This window comes from Ambystoma mexicanum, chromosome 5q (genome assembly GCF_040938575.1).
Source record: "Ambystoma mexicanum isolate Mex_15411 chromosome 5q, UKY_AmexF1_1, whole genome shotgun sequence".
Taxonomy (NCBI): domain Eukaryota; kingdom Metazoa; phylum Chordata; class Amphibia; order Caudata; family Ambystomatidae; genus Ambystoma; species Ambystoma mexicanum.
The window spans coordinates 692681462-692706384 of NC_090933.1; the positions used below are offsets into that span (position 1 = coordinate 692681462).

Sequence of the window (24923 nt, forward strand, 5' to 3'; positions counted from 1 at the left end):
TCGCCGCAGGAATATGGCAATATTTTTTGTATTGCAATATTTTTGTGGGGATATTAACACATGGAACCTTCATTTCTCCACCACCACAAATAACAATAACAGCAGCTGCATTCTTGTGGTTAGGAGAGAGTTTCTTCTTGCTCTGTTTTTAACCCTGTCCTGACTTTTTGAAAGCAAGTAAGGCCTTCAGGTTAACTTCCCTTCTTTTTTGCTCACTTGTTATGGGGAAACTGATCCGCCCTTCAGATTATCAGTACTGAAACTATGTTTCGCTTTGGAATTCTTCTGTTTTTATACTGCACACAGTATGTCACAATGCATCGCTACCTTTGTATCACCCTAGCTTTTTATACATGGGATTTTTGGTTGCTTATATATGTGCCTAAAGACAACTAGAGGCAACAGTTACATTTTTACAATGTTTGCATTAATTTGGCATACACATTCGTGTTTCCCACATATGGCTAGTGCCCTAAAATGGCCTGCCATGAGACTTTCACTTTGGCTATAGTGAAATCTGGCCGCCTTCCGGCTTTCTCGGGTCATGAAAGTCCTTATACAGTCATGCACTTGCCCCAGAAAGCTGCTGCTTTCGATGGCTAGTGAGCCTTTGTGTGTGTGTGTCCCACACATCGGACAGGGACTGTTTAGTCCAGTTCACATCACTGATGCCAGAATGTCTGCTACTGGGGCAGATGTGAAACCAGTAGATGTCCCTGATTGGACACCTACTGGCTTTTTGAATGGTGCCAATCCTTACTATTGGTGGGTTGACCTGCTTCCCCCTCGGATTTTGGATAAGAGGAGGTCTTCTGCTGCTATTCGTCAGATCTATGTTGGAGCCACAAATCCTTTGAAAAAGAGCAGACAGTTGATGACCCAAAGATGACTCCTGAAGTGGCTCTTCATCCCCTCCAATGTCTGTCCCAGTGAATCCCTGCTCCTCTGCCTGATCTCAAAGGATCCTGAGCAGTACTTCAGCCCTTGGACTAGTGGTACCAATCAGTTTTGATGTCTTTTTGAGGATCTAGCCCTTTAGAGCCTTCGGAAGTATCCCTGGACTGCCCAGTGGACTCACCAGCTGTCTCGTGGGCTACTCCATCAGCTTGTGCCACAAGTCACCTTCTCTATGAATTACAGCTTCCTATATTCAAGGGAACCTGTCCTGGAGCAGCTCTTGTGACCACAACTGGGAGGACATCTGTCATCACCTCAAATGGTGATCATCATTAGAACTCGCCTTCCTCCATGCTGTGAAGTGTACTGAAGAGGTCTGCATTGGTGGACTTTGTGTTTCTTCTTTGACAGGGTTTGTATCTGACCAGAAGAATCCTTAGACCTGCGACCCCTGGGCACCTCTCACCGGAACAAAGGGTGGAAGTCAAGCCCCCAGCAACTCCAAGATGATCCACAATGAAATATGCCCATTGCATCCTTTTTACAGATAACTCATACCTGTGCGAAATATTCTGTTGGACCCTGTAACATATATCACAGGGCCCCATTCATCTTAGGGTTTGGACTTCTATAATTAGGACACTGTTCTTGGGATCGGTGCCCATCATTTACTGCATCTGCATTGTTTGGTTGAGTTATTTGGGGAGTATAATACGTGAACTTACTGGTGATTGTATGTATTTGATTGTACAGTTTTGTATGATATTACTACCTGCTAGATTCATGTTTCAGTGTCTTCTAAAAGCCTAAAATAAATAACAGTATTTTTATAACTGACTGTCTAAATTGAATCATTGTGTGTTATTCTCTGTGAAGTCATTGAGGGCTGCGGACTCCACTGACACTCTATTGAGACAAAACCTTGACTGCACTCCATGCTACCTTGATAGTGTTTTGGCTAAGCTCTCACAGCTCCCAGTTCATCATAACTAGCAGAGCCTCCTAAAATCTATCCACCAGGCCAGACTCTAGAAATCCATCTTAACACAAGTCACCTGTGACTGCAAGAATGACTAGTCATATTATTCATTATTTACAGTTCTACTGGTTCTATGCCAGCTAGCACAGCGCCCCTACAAGAAACCTCCTGAAATGATAGAATAATTGTGCCGTCAACAACAGACTGCTATTAGTATATCGTCTATATGCTTTTAGGGTACTCATTGGCAGGACTCTTTTTTACCGAGATCAATAAGTAGATGAGCTGACCTTTTTCCAGCGAGATAGTTGTATGTATTTTTTTATCCTTAATAAAATCCTTCATTTGTGGAATGCAGTTTCCCTAAACAACATATATCCATGTTGGGATTTGCTATCATCTCCCTATTTTTAATACCCTGGTGACAGCTGTGTTCTATTGCACCTTTGCCTGCTAACACAATCCAGGCTCGGTGATGTATGTGAAGTAGACAATGGGCCTCATTAGGAGTGTTGTGGTAAGGCAACAATGGAGCCGGTAGTGGTACTGGTGTCATTGTTACCTCACCGCAACATTCCGAGTATGCTTGCGGTTGCTGCTCTGGATGCCTGGTCAGACCAGGCGTGCAGAGCAGCGCCTGCGAGCAGACTACCATCCTTCCCATTGAGCCCTATGGGGGCTCAAATGGGAATGGGGACGTACCGGGTCTGGGTCCTGTGAATGGGAATTACCGGGCCCTGCAAGGTCGGAATGGCCCGGTAATCCCCGTTTGCGGGACCCGAGTTTAGGCGTAGCCATGTCCTTATTATGGGCATGGCTACCTCCAAACTCGTAATGAGGCCCATGTCTCCACACACCATCGTCACCATGGGCCCAAGCTTGTCTGTCATTGAGCATGGCTTCTTCTACATTTTGACCATCTGCTAATCCAGTAATTGCAGGACAGCCAGGCATGAATACTATGCCATGCAATTGCCGTGTGGTGATTGTGGAAGTGGTGCACTGGAGAATGTGACAGACTGAGCAAATGTAGTCAACCAAAATGAATCTTTTTGATTTATTATCAATTTGGGTTTTTGTGTACGACTCACACACTTTGTAGCCACTTCTGAACGCCTCCGTGAATATGATATTCCAAAGAGATTATGGGATATTGTAGTAATAATTAGAGAGACCATGAGCCAAATGGTCTTGGAATACTGATTCCTAGGACCTAAGTGGAATCGAAGAATTGACTTTTGATCTGAGGTGGAGATGGAGAAATGTACAGAGGCTGGAGGTTTATTTCATGCTTAGAGCTTTCATGTGTCCGCTCCCTCGTTTTCCCCCTCAGACTTCACTCATCATGAGCCTCCCAGTGCCTCTTAGACTACAGCACTTGAGGCCAAAAGCAACACTCAAGGAGCTTCCAACCACAGAAGGACCTTTCCTTGGGATGTGTACAGAGTACCCACAAATCCATCTTTCCACAAGACTTCCCTTTTTCCAACCACCCCCGTTTTATGTTAGCAGCCAGATTTCTTCGGGCTGAGTGGTGTTCTGGGTTAGAATCGTGGTTTTGTGTGATAGCATCATAGTTTATAAATAATATAAATAATATCCCAATCTCCACATCGCCAATGCAAATATGATGCGAACATAAAAATGACACTGATCCAGCATTTCAAGCATCCCATGAGCAGTCAAATAGGTCTTTCTACTTGTACTGCTGGATCATCTAACTTGAATTGGAAACATGCCCATTTGACACTGCATTCATAATAAATAATGGTCTTGGGAAATCTTGGAATGGGTGTCACAAAATAGAAAATTAAGGAAAAATAAAAGAGGAAATAATGGAGGAATCTGTGCAATATGTCAATATGCTTGAAGTTATTTTTTATCACCCATAGACAAAGTAAGTAAATATAAGACAGCAAAATCAAAGAGTGTCTAGAAGGGGCCGTGAATTGAAGGATCTTGTCTGTCTCTGCTTAGAATTCCAGAAAGAAATGGAACCCAAGCTTAGCTGTCCCAAGAGACTACGACTCCACATCAAGCAAGACCCTTGGAATCTCCCCAGCAGTGTCCGAACGCTGGCGCAGAACATTAAACAGTTTGTTGAAGGTAAGCGTGAACAGCACATATAAACTATATTCTTGTTTCTACTCTCAAAACACATTTTTCATCAACATGGGTACGAGGTGTATTAGCTAAAGGACAAGCTTTAAATAGATCTGAAAGGCAAGGGTACATTTAAATCCATCGAGTGGGCTACTGCTGCTGATGTATGTATGCAACTTAAAGTCACAAGTGTATACACCGACTCGGCGAGTTTGGAGGCAGCCATGCCCTTAAGAAGGGCATGTCTGCCTCCAAACTCCGGTCCGGGCTCCCTGTATGGGGAAATTACCGGGCCATTCCGACGAGGGCCCAGTATTTCCTCATTCAGGGAACCCGGACCATCCCCATTCCCATTTGAGCCCCCATAGGGCTCAATGGAAATGGGGAACATGCTAACAACGGGCCGGTTAATGACGGGCCAGTTGTTAGCATGCTGGTCCCCTCGCGGGACCCACAAAGGACTTCTGGTCTGACCAGACGTCCAGAGCGGGTCCCGCGAGGGAACCTCGTAATGAGGCAGTATGGGGTCAGCGGCGCTGGCACCTTTACCGGCGCCGTTAAACCCTTACCGCCTCACTTATAATGAGGCCCATGGTCTTTCTTCCTTTTGATGCATGTAAATTGAATACCATTTATTTGAGCCATAATATCACTTACCATCAAGTGCCAAGTGACAATACCATCTGGGGGTGGGTACTATATAAATGTTAGAAATCATTCTTAAATATGCCATCATCCAGTTGCTTCCCGAATGCAAACTTAATCAATTATGATTGCATTGAATTTTGTTTTAGCTTTCTGAAGAAAAGGAGTACAATACAAGAGAGTAAAATGTACGAATGTGGGGGCATGATACGTTGTCCCAACAACTATGTGTATTTAGTAGCTTTATTCTTATATATTTTAGCGATATGGAAGGCAAGGATAAACCTTAAGGTCAAATATGGCCTGTGATGTTAAGATTAGCCAGGGAAGTTTGCTGTCTACATCAACCCCGCTGTCGCATTCTACTACTAGTAATGAAAAAACTCACTGGAACGATCACCATCTTCTCTCATATGTTACATGTGTTTGCCCTTGATCACTGTTAGGTAGTTTTTCAATTTATATGCCAAATCTCTTTCACCCTTGAGACCCCCAGCACTTTTATTGCTGGACTTGTGAATTTTTTGTCTATGAACCTTTTTCCCCACTCACCCATTCTTTTACTGTGGCTATGGGAGTCATTTTATGTCCCTCCATACTTTATTTTTGGAGTCATGCTTTCCTCTAACTGTATAGGAATCTGTAATTTACTTTTGCAGCACCCAGTACATACTGTGCAGTGTTGTTGGGGGAGCCCTTTTGGCTTCCCTTTTTATTTTATTCTATTTTATTTTATTTTATTTTATTTTATTTTATTTTATTTTATTTTATTCTCCTTGTAAGAACACATGTTCCCAAGGGTAGAGGGATACGTTTGATCTATTCTACATTTTATATTGTGAGATTAGCATAAACCACCTTATGCGGCGTGCTGAAGGGTTACACTGTATCCCTTTTCTCACTGCTCCTGTAACATTTCTGTTACAGTGACAAGCATACCTGAATAACTGGTGGCAGTGGACATGTCCTACCCACTTTTGTGTAATTTCTACTTGCAGGCTGTGCTCACAGCCACAGGAATGCACAGAAGGGTCACCACTGAACCCTAAATGGTGACTGTTTTTCTTTTATACCATTACTTGGTTGCATGTCCTTTCTTGGTCTTTTTTCTGCCATGCTGGATGGGGGAGGTCCTGGTTTGACGTTTGTCTTTGGCGATAATCCTTTCAGAACCCATCAAGTCTGCTGGTCTTTGTCTCCTAGAATGCCTGCCTGGAACCAGTTCCAACTTGGAGGCTGGCTGTCCTAAAAGGACAACCAACCACCAAAGTTTGAATGTAGAATGAATGCTGATTGGCTGGGTTCCTGGATAACCTGCAATACTATCAAAACGGGGGGTTAGTTTTCATCTAGGTGTACCTCTCAGGCCAGAAAACCTTATTTTCTAAGTATATTTAGGTCATCATGCTGCCCAGTCTTGGAGCTATGCCAACATAAACCTGCTTGTTGACTATTTTCAAATAATCTACAATTTCTCCTTGGTTATCCCATAGAGATTGTTAATATCTCCTCAAAACTGTTTAATCTATTTGAACCAGGCTAGGGATGAGCTTGTGCCTTTACTAAATCAAAGGAATGGTGACTTCCACAACTTGTTAATTCATTTTATTTTAATTGTTCATGTATAACAAGCTTAATAGCAACGAGCGGTTTCTGAACACAAGATCGGGATTCAAACCTGTGTTGCACTGCGTTGTCTGGTTTCCAAGACAAACACGTTGCCCCTGATCTATCCTTCCTGCCCAACATAGGAAGGGTTTAAGTTTTGCCTCATAAACAAAGCTTGCCGTACCCCATGCAGCATACAGCAATTGCCCTGGAATGCACCACGGAGGAGCCAGCATACTTTTTAATATTTTGCTTTTAGAAACAAGTAATTGGCCAATATTTGCCTGAGCCAGCAAGATTGTGCCATGTAGGGCCACTGGTTGCTCTTGTGCTTAATATGCTTCAGTTTGAGTGATCGCTCATCTCATCCCCCAAGGTGTTTTCAAAATGCAAAGTTTGCTTACCCATCACTGAAGAATTGATTACTCTTGTCAAGTGGGGCACTCCACTAACCATTGCTACAAAAACAAACGCCTAGATATTTAAACAATGAAATATGTTCAATCTTCAGCCCTCCCAACAGGGTCAAAATGTTTCCAACCCTAGTGCACTTTTGGGGGCACTTTATATATACCCCTGTGCCTGTCCCTGGACCTGCCTTACTGTGCAAACTTGCAAATGTGGATCAACTTCTTGATTTGTACAGGATTGATTTGTGTCAAAGATATGTATCTTTGCAGGTATTTCTACTTAAGGAATGCAGGTTTCTCTCACCCGCCAGACTATAGCTTCAAGAAGCTGGTCTGCCAGCTGAAAAATCTTCCGCAGTTCAGCACATGAACAGAGCTGCCAAGTCTCTGGTGGCGGCTTCCCCAGTAATCGGTCTCAGAGTCTCAGTGCAGGCCAGCGGCCCTGCCACCAAATATGGAATTACGTCTCACTTGTCCAGATTTAAAGAGCCTGCAAAGTTGATACTGTTAACACCGCTTGTCAACAAACTCTGGGAGTTACTTAAAAGGCCAGCTGTCTTTGTGAAACTATTGTCACAGTCCCCTACCCCATTAACCAGGTGTTGGGGGTGACCAGTTAGAGACATCAATTCCCCAGGGGTAATAGAACTGACGGTATACACGCATTTTGCCGACCTATTTTTGGTCGTGGTACTTTTCATAGCCGGATTTTACATTGCCAGAAATCCGTTTTTTTATTTTTTTATTTTGGGGGGTGTTTTGTTGTGGTTGGGGTATTATTATAATAGTAAGGGGGGATCTGTTGGGGGGACCCCCCCAGAATAAAAAAAACAAAAACAGGGTTTTTGGTGATGTAAAATCCGGCGATGAAAAGTACCACAACCAAAAATAGGTTGGCGAAATCACGTAGGACCGAACTGACATGATGCATCATCACATGAGGTTCAACCTTAATGACATCACAGGACCCCTGGAATGTATATTATCACAGGAACTGACATTAAATATGTTAATGAAACACAATAAACTCAATAACTCAATCTAACACCTTTGATAATGTGCCACGTGATCGCAGGTGGGCAAAATGGATAAGCTGGGGCATTGAACCCAGGCTGTTATTTCTGATTAGAGAACTCTACATGAACAACACCGTGGTGGTGCGTGTGAATCAAGCAGGTTTACTGTGCAGGTCCATATCCACCAGCCACAAACTGAAGCAGGGATGCGTCCTCGCTCCCCTGTTCTGTAACTTGTATGCATCCAACATGGCTACCTTTGTTGACAAGGCAAGGAATTTCCCTCCTATGCTGGTTGACACTCCAGTACCCTGGTTCGGCTATGCCGATGACACAGTATATATTACTGGACCACATTTCCATTGGTTTGCAGCATTCTATTACGGCCCTGTCTATATATGCCCTACAGAATAACCTCATTATCAACATTGATAAAACCAAAATGTTTACTTTTGCCACTTATGTGAGGAGAAAAAAAAACCCTTTACTTGGAAGCTGGCGAAGTGGTCCTGGAAGTAGTTGCAAGCTAGTTGTACCTTATCTTACCTGTGAAAGATTGTCCTAATAATATTTATTATGGAGAATATATAATAACCAAGGTTTTAAAATGATGGTGGACCCTCAGAAAGTTTGTTGGTAGAAGTGATGGATTTAGTATCGAGGGCATGATATCGATATACAGAACCAGTGAGGTGCCAGGGATATTAAACCATAGCTGTACTCCTTGTTTATTTGCAACATGTAACCTAAATTGAACAATCCTCTTTCTGCCTTCGCGCCCAAATACCCCCGGGTCTGGTGCGCAATATAAATCAATAAACAAACAAACAAACAGTTGCTGTTACACAGCCAAAAATAAAATGGCTGGAGACCCTGGGCACTAAAATTCTCAATTCAATTTTGGTGGTCCCCAACTCAGTCCCTATCGAAGCCCTGTGATTAGAACTGGGTCTTACTTCGCTAAGAGCGCAATGGTATTTATCGTGCTGTACATTTTTTATCTCCCTCTTGTCCGCCAACCTTAATACAAACTCTCTGAAGGGTCTTATTGGGGGACATCGTACTCAAAATACTACCAACTCTTACCTCTGGGATCTGGGAGCCTCTACGATCATTTCCTGATTGAAATCGATGTAGAAAGCACACAATTGATTGGCTCTCCCACTGGTATTGTAAAATTAAAGAGATATACTGAGGTTTGGCCTGCTAATCTCAATTTAGGCAGGTTTCATACTAAGAATAGCCTCTCTGAATTTTCTAGATAGGGATTTAAATGTAATGCACCTAACACATATTTAGTGAAGCCTTGCCTTTACCAATTTAGGAGATTTATTACGTATATGCACTTTAACATTCTTCCTACCAGAGGGGCTTTGGGTTGCCGGACTGGGATTCCCCATTAGGATAGGACATGCCGCTTCTGTGCTGGTGAAGTTGAAAGCACTCGACATCTATTTACTAGTTGTCCCAAGTTATTGAACCTATATATTAAGGGCATTTCGACCATGATCGCCAGTGTGGAATCCTTGGGTACAGATGAGTTCTGGAGTTGTATATACAGTGCAGTGTCTGTTATATATACTGCAGATGCATTTCAGATATGGAGGGAAATACTAGATAGAGTCTCCTGATCTGTCATTATAGTAATCATACGTTTACACTACCAGAGCATTTTGATATTGTTTTTAAGTCAAAAGGGAACATATGAAATTGTTTTCTTGCTTTTCTTTTCTTTTTATGTTAAAATGTAATATCTGAAAATGTGTATAATATGTTGTTTATTTATTTATCTTGATTTATTTTGTCATTTGTATATCGCACAAAATCCATATGAATCTAGGTGCTTTTAATTTAAGAAGTCGGTTATATTTGTTTCATGCAATAGTGACAGGTTACAGTCCTAGCATGATGCATCACAATCTGCAGTTACAGGTAGGTAAGAAGCAGCTTATTTTAGGAACACACTTTGGACAAGCCTCACCTCATAGTACGGGGTGCTAAGTCAAAATATGCAGTTACCGGTAGGGGATGTTAGGCAAGATTGTATGCCGTACCCTTTGGGTGCACTACAACAACCCTGATCTCATGGCAATAGGAACCCAACCTTTGGTATAAATCTGTACTATACAGGTTGGTAGCGTGATTGAGCAGCCAGGCTTATTTCAAGAGGGGTCAATGTGAGCTGTAGGGGAGTTACATAGAGATTCACAGTGACAAGTATTCAAATAAACTCTTACACCCAAGGTTCCTTGATTAAACGATTATTAATTTATTTAACATTCAGTTGGAGTAAGCCTTCTTCATAAGGGGCAATATAATAGTAACACACAAATACACTCCAAAATACAACCTCTTAATATTTTTCTAAATCAGTAAGTACCCTTTTGGGATGGCACACAGACACTTCCTACACCCTCAGGTGACTTTAGTAACTAGGACACTGTGGACATTAATATATCACTGTTGGCATTTAGAATCAGACTTAAAAGAGTTTGTCAAAGAAAAAGGTTATTAGGACAAAACAAGAGATCTCACAAATATTCGGAAAGCAGGTAAGTACTTTTGAAAACCCCCCAATGCAAAGTTAGTTAATCCCTTCCTGGGATGAAATCCAAACACAATGCCAGAGGGAAGAAGAGTCATTCAGGGAGCCGGGCTAGGCCAAAGTCAATTGGGCAAAAGTCTAGTTAAGCTGAAGCACTTCTCAGAAGTAGGTAAAAGTCTTGCACAATGTTTTTAGAAGTCTTTGTAGAAAAGACTAAATCAAAGTAGGGCCACAAGATGTTTAGGCTTGTGAAGTAAAGAAGTTCTTAGCAACTCTACAGAGCAACCAAGGCAGGTTTCAGCATAGAACTAGTGAGGTTACACGACAAGAGGTTAGTTCTCTTAGACTGTACAGTACCTTTGGTTAGAAGAAAAGGGCTTTGGCTGGCTTCTGTTCCTGTGCAGCTCTGCAGATCCTGTGTTCCTGGGCCTCAGTTGTGGGGACAAGAGGGAGGACGACTGGAGGATACCTGAACTGCAATGGGACGGTCGGCGACAGAAAAGGACCAACTTCTATTCAGTGGCACTATGCAGTTTCAGCTCCTTGCGTTTAAGCAAATTGCACCACCGCAGACTCTTGGCTGTTGAGATGGGCCATCCTTGCATCTGGGGTCCAGAACTCTTTTGAGGTGGCTCAGGCTCGGTCAGTCGTGCTTCCTGGGAGTCCGGAGGCTCTTCCTGGAGCTCTTTGCCAACTTAAAAGCAACACACAGAATCTGGTGTTCCTCTCGCTCGCTATTCGGTTCCAGCAGCAACTGCAGTGAAATTTCAACCAGCACCGAAAGGATGTCCAGGTGGCCTACTTTAGAGTTGATTGGTCCTACCAACTGAAGGGGAGAAGTCATCCTTACAGGGCTTCTCTAGTCGAAATGAATTTGAAGTTTCAGCACAGCAGCAGGTCTTCACCGGGCAAACCATTGTTCCAGGAGTTGCAGCAGGCGTCTTCTTCAAGTTCTTCTTCGGATTCCTTCGTCCAGTGGTCGACTCTGCCTTCCAAGTCAAAAAGCATCGTCTTTTATGCAGGTTCCTCCCATTCATTCCAGCTGAGCTGTCAGTCACCCAGCAGGGTGGCTATCCTTGCCGGACAGCCAGCCGGCCAATAACCTAAGAGTGCATTTCTGTCTCCTAGGAGACTAAGCACAGGGAGTTTCGGGCACCTCCCTTGGTTCCTGCCCCCGCCAGACACCCTGGAGCCAGAGGCAGCTTCACTTCTGTGTCCAGCCAAAGGAAAAAACGAACAAAGGGACCAAACCTGCTTTGGCATGCAGAGTTAATCTCAGGAAGGACCTTCCCACAAAGAAATGACAAAAAAAGAAGACCGGGCCATTTTGACAAAAATGGCACCCTTGTGTGCTTTACTGCAGCTGTGAATGCAGCCTGTGGTAAATGCACACCACAGTAGCTAAAAGAAAACCACTGCCACCAGCCATTCATCGATGAAAGGGTAACATAAATATGTTACATGAGAAGCTAGATAGCTTCTCATGTAACATTTTTATGTTACCCGCTAGAGAGGCTAGAACTAAGTAACCCCTCCAGCACTCTATTGTTAGATAGTGTGTGCTGGGTCTAGAACGTTACAATGTAAGTAAAGTCAATTTCGCTTCACTGCTCTTGGAAACAGTAGTTTGACCAAAAGAGGGTCAGGGTCGGACTGGGACAAGAAATAGGCCTGGTCACCCCAAAAAAAAGTGCTCCACCCCTCGCCTCAAAAAAGTGGCTAACCCCTCGCCTCATGACCCTTGACCTCTGATGACATCACCAGAAGTGATGTCATTTGACCCCACCCCAAAGTGACATCCCAGGAAGCAATAAAACACAACCTTTCACCCCTTGACAAAACAGGAAGTGGAATCAAATAGCATTGTTCCTGAGTACACTAAATGACTGTGAATCCAAGCCGACGTCCAAGGCCAAATGATAATATATTACTGTATAGCACTTACACTTAAGCTCTTTTTTATAGAACAAATATGCATACAATATCACCCAACCTGTGTTGGTACTCGTTTATCGACCTAAGAAGGATGATAAGGCTTTGTGAAGAAAAAAAAATCCAATTTTCTTTTCTTCGAAACCGGCCCATGCATGGCCAGCAACCGGCCCCCACTCCCCAGGGACGATTTCGGACTGGCCGAGGGACCAATCCGACCCTGGAGAAGGTATTTAAACCTAAATACTTCCCTGTGTCACTGCACTGAAGGTGCTGTGTGACACAATGTAAAAGATGATGCATATGGAGTTTGTCAGACTCTACAACCAAAAGAAACACACACAGAAAACACATAGAATTTAAAAGTTCAAAGTCCCAAAGTTCAGCAAAAGAGCTGGGGGTCTCTAGGGTGGGAGGAATTTAGCACTAAACTGAAAATTCTCCCTAACATGGGTCACACTTTGAACAAGCCTCACCTCATGGTACGGGGTGTACGTCACAATATGCAATTACAGGTAGACAAAAGTCAAGTTATTTTCTGGCACATACTTTGGACAAGCCTCAACTCATGGTACGGGGTGCTACGTCACAATATGCAATTACAGGTAGGTCAATCCGAAAGTACATAGACTACATATAACAGTGCTGCACAAAGACAGTCTGGTAGTTCCAAGTGGGCAATATGCGACACAGCACAATGCTACTCAGAGTCAATCCAAAACAATGTAAGTTGCATACAGCACAGCTCAGGGCTGCGCATAGTCAATCCGGTAGTTGCAAGTGGGTGACACAGTGCAAGGCTGTGCAGAGTACATCCAAGAGAATATAGGTTGCTTACAGCACAGCGCAAGGCAACGCAAAGTCAAACTAAGAGTATATAGCTTACATACAACCCAGCTTGGAGCTGCACAGAGGCAATCAGTTAGTTGCACGTAGATAATGTGTAACAGAGTGCTAGTCAGCGCAGAGTTAATTAAGGGTTGTAGGCAGGAGTGGCATTGTGTTGTTGGGGTAGGACGAGGTAGTGTCATCCAGGTACAGCCGCATGCTATGGTGGATGAATTAAGCAGGCTTGGGGTGATGGCATGGGTATCAAACTACTGCAGGGAAGAACGGATGGGACAAGATCGAGTGACTAAGACAGAGGCTAGTAGAGCATTACGGCCGGGGGGAATGGGCGGTGCGGAAAGGGGGAGCAGCAGATGATTTAGTGACTAGTGATTTAGAACATATGGACAATATGTGATGCATGCGCATTTAAAGCATTTAACGGACAAAAGCGCCAGTGACTGATACCTTGATGCCGTGGTAGGATGAGGAGGCCAGCATTGTGGCTGTGCGATGTTGCAGGTTGGCAGGGTGGGATGAGCCGGGATATGGGCGCCAGAGTCCAGGGTTGGCCAGGACAGGCAAAGACATGTAGTAGCCTTAGGCTGCAACCTTCGGCTGGTGCCAGCTCGACCTCCGCCTTACGGCCCCAGGCCTGCAGTGTAGTTGAAGGATGCTGCAGCCAATAGACATCTATAGCCGGCCTGATAGCACAGCGAGTAGAGTGCTTGCTTTGACATCTTTGCAGAGGCTGCTGATGCAGGTTCGAATCCCGGCAGGACCAAACTCAGCCTTTCATTCTTCCGAGGTTGACAAATGAGACCCACACACCGTGGATATTAATAAGCAGCCCTCAGATACCTGAGGTTTGTAGTGCTATATAAATGCTAAATTATTATTATGGTGGTGCTTGATGGATGCAGGACAGGTTGTTCATGGTAGAAATGAGTGTCCTTCGTGTGGGCCATCTTAGAATGCACGAGGCGGCGGCATTCAAATAAATGCAGGCTAGGTATTCTTGAAGGGGAAACCAAGGATGACTGCTCTCCTGAGCAGGGGGTACAGAGTGGGGACAAGATAGGTGGTAGCAGCCTTAGGCTGGTGCTGGCTCTGCCTCCGCCTTCCGTATTTTGTTTCATCTTTGATCTGTTTGTCTATATGCTCAAGGTTTAAAATTGTATTTGACCAAATAAATAAATAAACTCAATAACAGAAAGCTTGATAATATAACATATAGCACTAAAGGGGACACAAGTCTATTGTAGATGCCAAACACATACTAACTACAGAGCTACCACAATATGCCATGGGTGCTGTCATGATCTTTATGTATTGTTTGCTTGTTAGGCGCTTATACAATAAGAACATACTGTTTCAAAGTGCCAGGGGAACATCAAGCAGAACCATGGTAAACCAGGAGCACGTCTTTGTGTGTCCCTAAGGCATGTTCTGTCCAATTGCTACCATGTTAGGTCAATGATAAGGTCACATGGCAGGAAGTACTATACATGTTTACGTGCACCCTAATCTACTGAAGTAGTGCCATCTTTTACCAGGTGAAACCTCCCATGTATAGCCGTCATATGCAAAGCACAGTCCCACAAACTACAGTGCTGACATGAAATGCCAAGAGCAGCATCAATCGCACAAGTACTGAAAACTTAAGCATGGAAAACCTGATGAGCTAGAAACAGTTATCATGTTTAAGCTACCGCCACACATTCCCAGGTGTAACAGCCAGATACTAAGATCTGGGATCAGTTAGTTTTCATTCGCAGAAACAGTGGTTTGTGTTAATAGAGCTTATTAGCAAAGCACCAAAGTACATTCTATTCCAGCTGAACATATGAAGGAAATCTGAACACGTTGGCTACGTGGATTATGATTTATTGTGCTTCCTATACAGCACCTGCTAACAATGTAATCGTACCTTATGCTACTCAATATCTCAACATTGCAACGATGAAAGTCAGAACAGCTCAGATGCAAACCTGTGAAAGGCAGTGAACACATTTACTAGCTGCAAATACTTAACTCACTAAGCTAGCTCCATCCCTTAATACACTCAGTGTAAAAACGGGGCATTTAAAAATAGATAAGTGCTTTGCACAGATTTCAATTTAAAATCCCAATTAAGAAATAAAAAGCTATCGTAAGCAAATTGCAAACACGTAAATAACCCACCTATCCGAAGTATACAGACTAAGATAACTGACTACACAATAATAACCCTAAACATGCCATATCAAGGGCTATAGTGGAAAATAATTAATTTCTTTATGAACTCCACCTTAGTTTCTTGTGGTGGTCGCTCCCAGATGGCACAAGCATGTGTAATTTTAAAAAGGTATCAAAACGAAATGATTTATTTATGCCAATCAGTTGGGTTCATTACGAGTTGTGCGGTAATATAGTGGTAATTCAGCCCGGCCGAAATTGCCTTTACCGCTGTGGTGTCCGGTGGAATTACTGTCATATTATACATTTTCAAGAGTAAGCACACATCATTGGCAGTGCCGGTAATTTCGTCTTGTGGCAATTCCACTGGGGTTAATTCCACTTGCGGAAATAGCACCATGCCATAATTCGGTGTTGTGGTAAAAGTGGCAGTAATTCCGTTACCGCCCCTTTTAATGTATACCGCTGAACTCGTAATGAGGCCCTGTTCTTTCACTGTGGTTTCACTGTGCATGAAATCACTTTTTGGACTCTTAAGTGTGATAGTCACTCAGCCATGTTTCTCACAGGCAGTGCCAGGGGACCAATGAATTTCCATGGGTACCCCTAAATGATGTCCATGTGACTAGGGAATCCTCCCCACACTGTTGGCAAGGCTGTCAGGACCTGGCCCCCTGGCTACCTTTCACCACACAAGGGCAGTCAGGCAGGGGCATTGTCCCAATGTCACACAACAAAGTATGTTTTTTCGGCACTTAGATCCAGGCCTTGTGTTCAGATAGTTCATGAAACCTGTTCAGTTGTTTTTGTAAACACATAGATGTTTTCAAAATAAGAGCCCGTCATCTGCGAAGCACAGAACACCCAGGTGCTCCCCATGGAGGATTGGGGCATCTGCTACCAGTGCTACAATTTCTTGGGGTATATCAATTATAAGCAGATAGAATAGTGTAGGGGCAACAACACAGCCCTGAAAGAACCCCCCCCTCTGAATGTACAGCAAAGAGTCTGGTTATCTCACCGACCCAGCCCCATCTTATGAGTGCTAAATTCTCGCCTTACAAATATTTAACATCCCGTATTAAATCAAGAGGAACTTCATAGATCTAATTTAGTGTCAGAACTGTGTTCAAAAACTATTGAACGCTACTTTCCGAGTCAAAAATTGGAAATACAGAGCCTCCCTTTTCAGAATGGCAAGCCATTGAGACAGTGGTGAAAGTCTGATCTAATATACTAGTACAGCCTTGAAAACATGCCTGCAGGTGGGACAGCACAGAGTTCTCAGTAATCCAAAAATCCAAAAGGTTCAGGAAGAACCCTAGCATATAATTTATCTAGACTGTCTAAGAAAGAAATCGGGAGATAATTTGCAGGTTCCCCCCTTAGCAGCTTTTTATATACGGGGGATCATTTCTGCTCCCTTCCAGTCCATGAAAATCAGACCATTTTGGTCACAGTGAGAGCATTAACAATTTCAATAAAAAGGGGGACCGAGTTCCAGTCAACTGCAGTATGTGAAGTACTAGTGCTTACCTGCAGTTTGCAGTTGTAGAGCTCTTCTTGCTTCTGCATTTGAGGCCAGCATGGCAGACCCTTTCTCCTGCAATTCCGCTCCAAGAGCCAGAAAGAAGACAGCAGATCGCCATCAAAGGCCACAGAGCTATACTACGTACTGACATGACTACACCGTACATATTCAGGGATGCTGGCCTCAAGTCTTGGCTCTTAAATCTGTGAGCCCTGAACTACTATTTTCTAGAGGTCATGTTGATTTATGTAGTGTGCTGCTTCAGACAGACTGTCACAATGACTGGTTTCTTTGGTCTTTTTAAGTTAATTAACAATGTTCACTCCCAGCTCAGAATATATACCCACAATCTAAGCACCCCAGTCAAAACCAGTCTTGATTTTCTACAATGGAAATCATGCTAACACAGTATGGACTAGGTAGTTTTAAATCGAGGAGATGACTTCATGAATTATCAAACAAAGTTTTTAAAATAAAATTATCTTCTCATATGCTAGTATTATCTCTGGTGATAATAGTGTAGGACCATGTAATACTACTGACAGGACTAGTAAAATGGTATTATGCAACTCGGGAATCAGCATTTCATGGTCCAGGTACGACCAACGCAGATTCTTACAGTAACTCGTTGGCACAACATTGGGGGTTTTGGGGTTTTTGAAGCAGTCCCTGCCAGTGTTATTACGAACATTTAACCAAGATAGATGCTGACCAACAAGGGTGAGTGCATCGCGGTCACTTTCAGTTTGTTCAAGAACCCCAAAATCTTGACTCTCTCCCGAATCTACGACATCAACCAAGGCATAGTCTTTGTGGAGAGACTGGTTGGAAAATCTAAATTTGTGCTGACTTGAAGCTGCACTGCCCTGGAATTTACCATTGCAGGCTCTCAGTCTGGCAGTGAATGAACATTGATCAAGGTGGATTGCCTTATGATGTATATTTTTGGGTTTTGGTACTACCTGCTCAGGAGTACTCCAATTCTGGTCCTTCTCCTCCAATAAAGGTTGAAACTTAATATTAAAAGGACCCACTGCTTGCATACATTGAACAATCATACTGTTTATCACACCGATTTAAAAGCATTTCTTCTAATACATTGTAAAAGGCATTACCCTTATTAGCTTGAAGCAGAAGCATCCTTTTATAGTTGTAGCCATAAGAATGACAGTAGAGCGACGTGGAATCTCTGTGAATAGAACCTGTGTGTCTTCCAAATTAGTTGATTCATTTTTAACTTGTACCTTAAATGAAGCTGCACCGTGATTTATTAATCCACCACTTGGTCAGTCACCAAGCCCTTAAGTGCAGGAACACAGTAACTAGCATTGCCAGATTGAAATACTAGCTCTGTACCCCAGATTTCCTGAAAACATGCAATCCGGGCGTCAGCTACAAATCTTTGCCAATCACACCGAGGGAGCTTACTTGACAGAATAGCAAAATTCCATTGTAATACTATGACACTTCAATCAATGTTATAGGAAAACTGGGTTTAAGACCCACTTCTGAATGACGTCCTCGTGAGTTACTGGCCACACTATACAAGAGTTTCTACTCTATGCATGTGGCCTGGTCCAACCAAATCAAATTGACCGGATGGAGAGAGTGCTTTTCTTTATAATTTTTCTCCTCCTTTTTATCTTTGTTTGCCATTGATTTCTGTTTTTTTTTTTTTTTGTAAAGCAGCTGCTGAGTTTATGTTTCTTCCTATGGTCCAGGCTTAACGCCTTTCCTATCTTGTTGATAATATGATTATCAAAACTATTTTATCAGATTTACAAGGATTGCTTCACTCCATACACTGGTAAGGAACATGGCATAGATAGCATTCCCTGTTTTGTTTTATCAATGCAGTAACAAGATGTGGGACCATATTTCCCCAAAGACCTATATTTGAGCTTTTCGGAAAAAAAAGATGTTTTTCCTTAGATTTCTAGATTAATCATTTTTGTGGAGTATTGTTCAGACATAGGGTTTCTTTCTCTCTTTAATTTGCATAGGATGATCTTTTTTTCAATCGTCACAACTTTTCACGACCAAATAGTCTCATTTCGTTTCATATTAACACAATTACATTCCTTAAGTATGTTGAGTCTTGGATTCAGAGGAATGAGTTTCTGTAGAATAAGTTAATATTACAAAATATTTCAGATGCTCATTTCATCTTATTCGAGAAATTCAAGGACATACAAACATAGTTCACTCCGGTTTGTTTAACTCTGTTAGGATGATTCTCTTCTGGGCAAACATCAAGTGAGATTAAGGATCTGTATTCTCTGAAGTCCAAAAAACAGTCTTGACATTGCTTGGGATAAAATATTCATATAGAGCTTTTCTTCGACGCACATCTGTTCTTTTGTCCTCAATTGGAATGCCATCTCCAGTTACGCATGTGTGGATCTTTGCTCTGCTGATCGGTTCTCTAGCTCTTCCTAGTGGTTTCTTTTTGTGTCTCCAGTGCTTCCCCTGTCTCCTCACGGGTGATCACAAACTAGGTATCCAACTTATGCCGTCTCACAGATTTCCAAATTGTATTCTAGGGTACATTTTAGAGTGCCCTTAAGTCACAAACTTCAATATGGTGGATCCTGCCATACTTGCTTACTGCTCAGAACTGCCTGTATATTGCTTTGACTTTCATCTGAAGATTGTTCCAAAAGGAGGGGCATCGGGCACCTTTTCTGTAGGTCCATATCTTTTATCTATTTATACCGTGTGTTTAGGTAAAGGGCAGCTGCACAGTTAGGTACTTTGGGGGGTACCTTTTAAAATTAGTTGCATTTCATGGAAACCAAATAAAGTTGATATTCACTTGGAAAACAACGAAACATCTTCTGTTAGAAGATATTTTAAGGAAAAGGAGAACAGGAATACTAAAATACTGATTGATCTTCAAAGACAAAGCAATATTTGAATAGAATTAACCTGAATCAAGATGTGGTATGTTGCCTCTAGGCACACCACCTAACCACATGTATCACTGCATCTAATGTTTGCCCTACTCTACGGACAGTGATGGCCTACTTGTCCACATGTATCACTGTTTTGCCATTGCATGCCTACAGTACGGACCACTCTGTAACCCGATCCCATACCCTATTGATTGCACCGTATCATTTCTGTACTGCTCTGGTCCTGTCCGTACTTTGTATGTGCAACCTTCTGTAACCACTGTTGCCCCTAAGTAAAGCGCCCAGTTACCCGAGGGTTGTGCCGTGCTATATATAAACTAAACTATGGGGAGAAAACTAGATGGGAAGGGTGAGCAACGCCCCTCAGCGTGCACCATGCTGAAGAAACGGATCACGTGATACATGAATTGAATACGTGCATAGAAGACAAAATGATACCATGAAGGATTGTATTGCATTTGTGGGGGCAGGAGTTCTCTTCAGCTGAAAGGCCTATCATGATTATCCAGAATGTTCTCAGCCTTAGTTTCAAATTAGTCACCTGGCTAGTGACTGTGATATCACAATGAGCACTGCCTTCCTGCTCTGGAAAGGAGGGCCTGGTGAGGTACGTTAGGTAGAGGAGATCAATGATACTCAGACACACTGGTGGGGTTGGGTGGTCCCGACTGTCCTGTTTTGGTGGCCCTCTGTCTTTCCTCAATACACCACAGTGACCTAAAATGTTGAAGGGTCTGGAGGGAAAACCAGATTGTTGTGGTCTGTTTTCATTAGGAGAAGATGTTTCTGGTCTTGGCCTTGCAATGCAAATAAATCTGTCTCCGATTGTCACCACCCAAATTAGCCTGGTTTCCACTACAGCTAAAATCGGCTGACTGCACCAGGTGCCAAATATCCATGCTGGGATTTCAGTTTTACATGATAGGCTTCAAAGGAATGTCATTAAAAATTATCAAAAAGTTCCAAGCTGTTGCAATACACAGAGGGGTCCGAAAACACCACTTCTGTGCGTTGCACTGTGCCCAGCGCCTCATTTTAAAAAAAAAGGAACAATGAAAATCTGGGCATTTGCTCACAGTTATAAGCACATAACAATTGCGAATATAGGATGAGCTCACAATTGCAAGGCCGCACCCAGGCCACATGCACACTAGCACAATATAGCACATCTTGTACCACATTGTGAATTCTCAATTTGCATATCTGTGGATGTTTTATAATTTGCCTATGTATAAGAGTCAGCCATATTTTGCCCTTTTCAATACATTTATAAACAAGTGATGTAGTGCATTGCTTTCAAGCCAAGTGCCTAGAAAGGATGACTGCAATGACTGAACTTCTTATTCAAATAGGTTCTATGGTCTGCAGATTTGCTAGGCCTTAATGCATGCCTCCAAGTTGCTTTAGCGTATCCTCACTGTCTCCAATGTTATGTTGATGTATCTGGTCTCTTCCAGAGTTTCTTGTGCATTGCATGCCAGTGGGGTGGGGGCGGAGGCATTTGCTCTTTGATGGCTTTCAGTATCATTGTATGAAAGAACCATTGCTTAAGCCACCACTCCTCAGATCTTTTTGTCATTAACAAAGGATCTCCCTGCCTATTCAAAGACCAACATTTATCACAGGTCCAATTCATTCTACCTCTGAACCTTTATTCCCGCATTGCCACTGTGATAAATTATTTATTTCCTGACATTTGTGGAAGTCACTTTTCATTGCTTGATAAAGGTTACTATCATGTGATTTTATTTTTAGCCCCAATGTCATATTCTGCTGGTATTTTCATTGCAAGGTGGCACAGATACCAACCAATCCCAGGGTGATGTCCGCTCCCTCGTCAACACTGCAATACTGTGATACAGTCAGGTTTTCCGGTTGGTGCTTATGTTTGGTTAACATTAATCCAATGGGCAAACATGAATAGAGCATATTTTCATTGTCATGAGTTTGGGACTGCGTTCTTTGAACTCCTATGCTACTGTGACTCACCTTTCCAGAGGTCCTCTTCCTGGTGTCTGACACCAATGGCTACAGAGATAGGGGCCTATTGTGCACCCTAACTCTAATGCAGAAACCAGCAAGGAACTGATGGGTACTCCCTCTGTGGAAGAGTAACTGGCTTCATTGAAGGTGTCCACAGTAGTTGTAACTGCCTTACTCTGTGTTCACATGTGTCACTCCTATGCCCTCCTTGATCATCTTTTTTGAGATTTGAAGGTATTTATTATTTTCTAACTTTTTATAGGAATGTTGATCTGCTTAATTTGATTTTACCTGGATAAAGGACTTTGCTTTGGCATTTCTTAAAGTGTCATCAGGGTCAAATATCATTTTCTTTTACTTTCAGTGATGTCATTGGAGAAGGCGTAAGCTATTCTGTCTTGTGCTACCTCCATAGGTTTGATCAAACAATGCCATTGTATTTTGCTATCACTGCATCTGTATAAAATACATACATTTTACTGAATTACACTATGGGTAATGGTCACTGGTTTTTAGTATGTGTTATTCCTGTTCAGTCTGCACCATTAATTTGGGTTGTGGGTAATCAATTCCCATTAGTGCCCACCTCCACAACCACTGACAGTAAATGGAAACTCATATTAGTATACCGTCTGCGTCTCGGACATTCGGGATTGTCAAATGAGTGCATTAAGCGCTCAAGCAGCATTCACATGCAGGTGCTAATTCAGTGCTAGTGCCCACAGGAAGTACACTAATGGGGCACTATTATAACCCAATGTAACAGACATGAGTGAAGCAAGGGAAGCAAGTGATGGTTAAGATCAATTAAGACCCATTAGTGCCCTTGCTCATTGCTAATACTGCTATTAGAACCGAGCCCATACACACAGCGCTACAATTGGAAGCTTCTTTACAATTTATCGCACCAAATGCAAATCGGTTGGTGTGCAAACATCACAGAAGTATCACAAAAAAGAGACAAAAGTCCTCTAAAAGATGACTAACATATAAATCCAACATGAGTGCTGTCAGAGGATTGGGATCAAATCCAGTTTAAATTACCAATTGCAACAATATAAGTGGGGGTATTGGACATCGAGGTGCAAGAAGCCAGCCTGTGCAGATGTGTGAAGCGAGGCATGCAGGAACTGAGCATAATGTGGGCCTGACAGGCCAGAGAAGACAGGTCAGACAAGTTGTTGGGAAAAACACAAATCACAATACTTTACTTTATACAGATCTCACTTCAAGAAATAATCAAACTGGTCAATGAACAAAATCACGTTATGTATGTAGTGCTGTGCAATTTTGATTTTCCTGAATGCTTAAAAAGGCTAGCAGTTTGGTTTACAAGGTTGTATACATGAGGTCTCGAAAGCCAAGCATCAATTACATGCAGCATCCTTCAAAGGCCAGGTCTAGGGAGTGGGAACAGTTTGTGAAGTTTGTTTTCAGACCTCTCCCCCCACTTAAAAGTCTGTGTTGGGAAGTCAAACTAAATAATTGGGATTTTGAACTTTTGGATTTTCAGGCCTGTGTTAGGGGAAGTTGGACAGTAACATTTTGGGATGTGTTTAAGAATGTTTGATTTTCAGCCCCCCTCCACCTATAAGCCTGTGTTGGGGAAGCTGCACCCATATGATTACCCAACCACATTGCAGTCTATAGTTTTCAGTGCCCACTGGGCACTGTTAACAGCTTTGTTAATTTCGAATTTTAACAAAAATCACCCTATGGTGTTCTGCCAACAGGAATTAATGACATTAATATTTTGAGCTAAATAGGCTAAAGATCAACACAATTTGGTGTTTCCTTATGGCTGTCAGTGGTAATTTTTAGCAGCTCTCCCTTTCCTCATAGTGCATCCACTTTAAATACCAGTGATGACACTGTGAAGATTTCATTACTGTGCAGTACCCTGCAAGAATTCTTACAGCCAGGATTGGATAGTTGTCCTCTCTCTACCATCAAGTGCAGCCTCTCTCTAAGGATTGGTATAGAAGTCTGGAGCAGTCATTTGGCAATTCCCATTTACAATCCCCTTCTGTTTTCACGTCAACTTTGGGCAAAAACCTAGTTATGTGTCAAAACATTGTGATTTACTAGAACCTTCCATAATATGTAAAGCGTGAAAGGCATCGAAACAGGACATTTCCTACTGGTGTCCTGACTCTGTTGTTTGTTGTTGCTCTTTTGCTTTATTTTGCAAATAAACTTGTCAATTGACTTTCAGTATATTCCGCTTCAGCTAATCATGGGGAATTTAGTAAAACAACATCCAGGTCAACGCCATGTTGCATAGTCCTTTGGCAATTTTCCACAGTTTTACAAAAAGTGTAATAGTCAGGAACATGTAGTTTACTCTCCACAGTCCTAATTTTACTCTCCACAAGCATGCCAATTCTCAAATTCAGGACATGTTCAGCGCAGCTAGGAACACCTTTTAGCTGGCCATTACAATTTTTCTAAATTGCAGGTGGATGAATTTTATTTCAACAAAATTGACCCAAAACTATCCAAATGACTCCAAAATTAAGGCACTACGACATATGGTTGCTGAGAAAGATGACTAAATGATAATAATCCTTTTAAATTAATAGCACATCTTCAGGCAATGCAAATTGTAGCTCTCTGGTCTCCAGACCATTTGCCACTCTGGGCCAGCCTGTGAGCAGAGTGTTTTTCTTTTTATTAGTCTTTTTGTTGTTTGAAGTGTAGGCTGCAGATCGTAAATAGCAGGGATGCACCGGCCAAGCAGAGATTCCCTTCCCCACGTTCCAGCCATGCACGGGCTAGAACAGTTGGCCTGCACAGGACTGCCCTCAGAGAAAGCAGGTCTTGGGAAAATTGGTTTTCAATACATTAGGAAAGTAGGGATTTTAGCGTTGGGCTCTCTTCTTTTGCCACTGATTCTATTTCAAGCGGGTTTCAGTCAGGGGTGTTCCTGTTGCACTTCCATTAATTCTGACGTTGCCAAAACTGGCAATCACAGTAGGTCTTGGTTTATTTCTTTCTCTGCTACCTTCTCTCAGAAATCGGCCTTAGGCCTTGGGCCTAGCTTTGTTCCTCAACTTCTTCTTCCTTTGTGACCATGATCCTCTCTCATATTAGCTGGCCAATTGTTTCGCCAGGTTTTATGACATAGACATTATTCCCTCAGTTGAAGCGGACAATCTTGACCTTTCCTTCGTAGTCCTATTCTATGATTCCTGCTCCTATGCCTAACAAGCGCTGATGCATTATTCCAGACTTTGGGGTGATTCTACATTTGTGCATTCCGGCCCCCCACATGGAGACTGGTCCAGACTAGATCATTCCATCTCAGTAGCACCACCACCTCCACCTCCCCATATAGGTCACAGCCTGCTGCT

The 24923-nt window shown here is 42.6% G+C and overlaps 1 protein-coding gene across 1 annotated transcript in view; it reads left to right on the plus strand.

Moving 5' to 3' along the window:
- Positions 1-24923, plus strand: part of PREX2 (phosphatidylinositol-3,4,5-trisphosphate dependent Rac exchange factor 2) — a 1458907-nt gene that overhangs the window by 1016966 nt on the left and 417018 nt on the right. The window contains exon 31 of the mRNA XM_069621155.1: positions 3854-3982. Coding sequence (XP_069477256.1) covers positions 3854-3982 — 129 coding nt within the window. The remainder of the gene's footprint in view (positions 1-3853; positions 3983-24923) is intronic.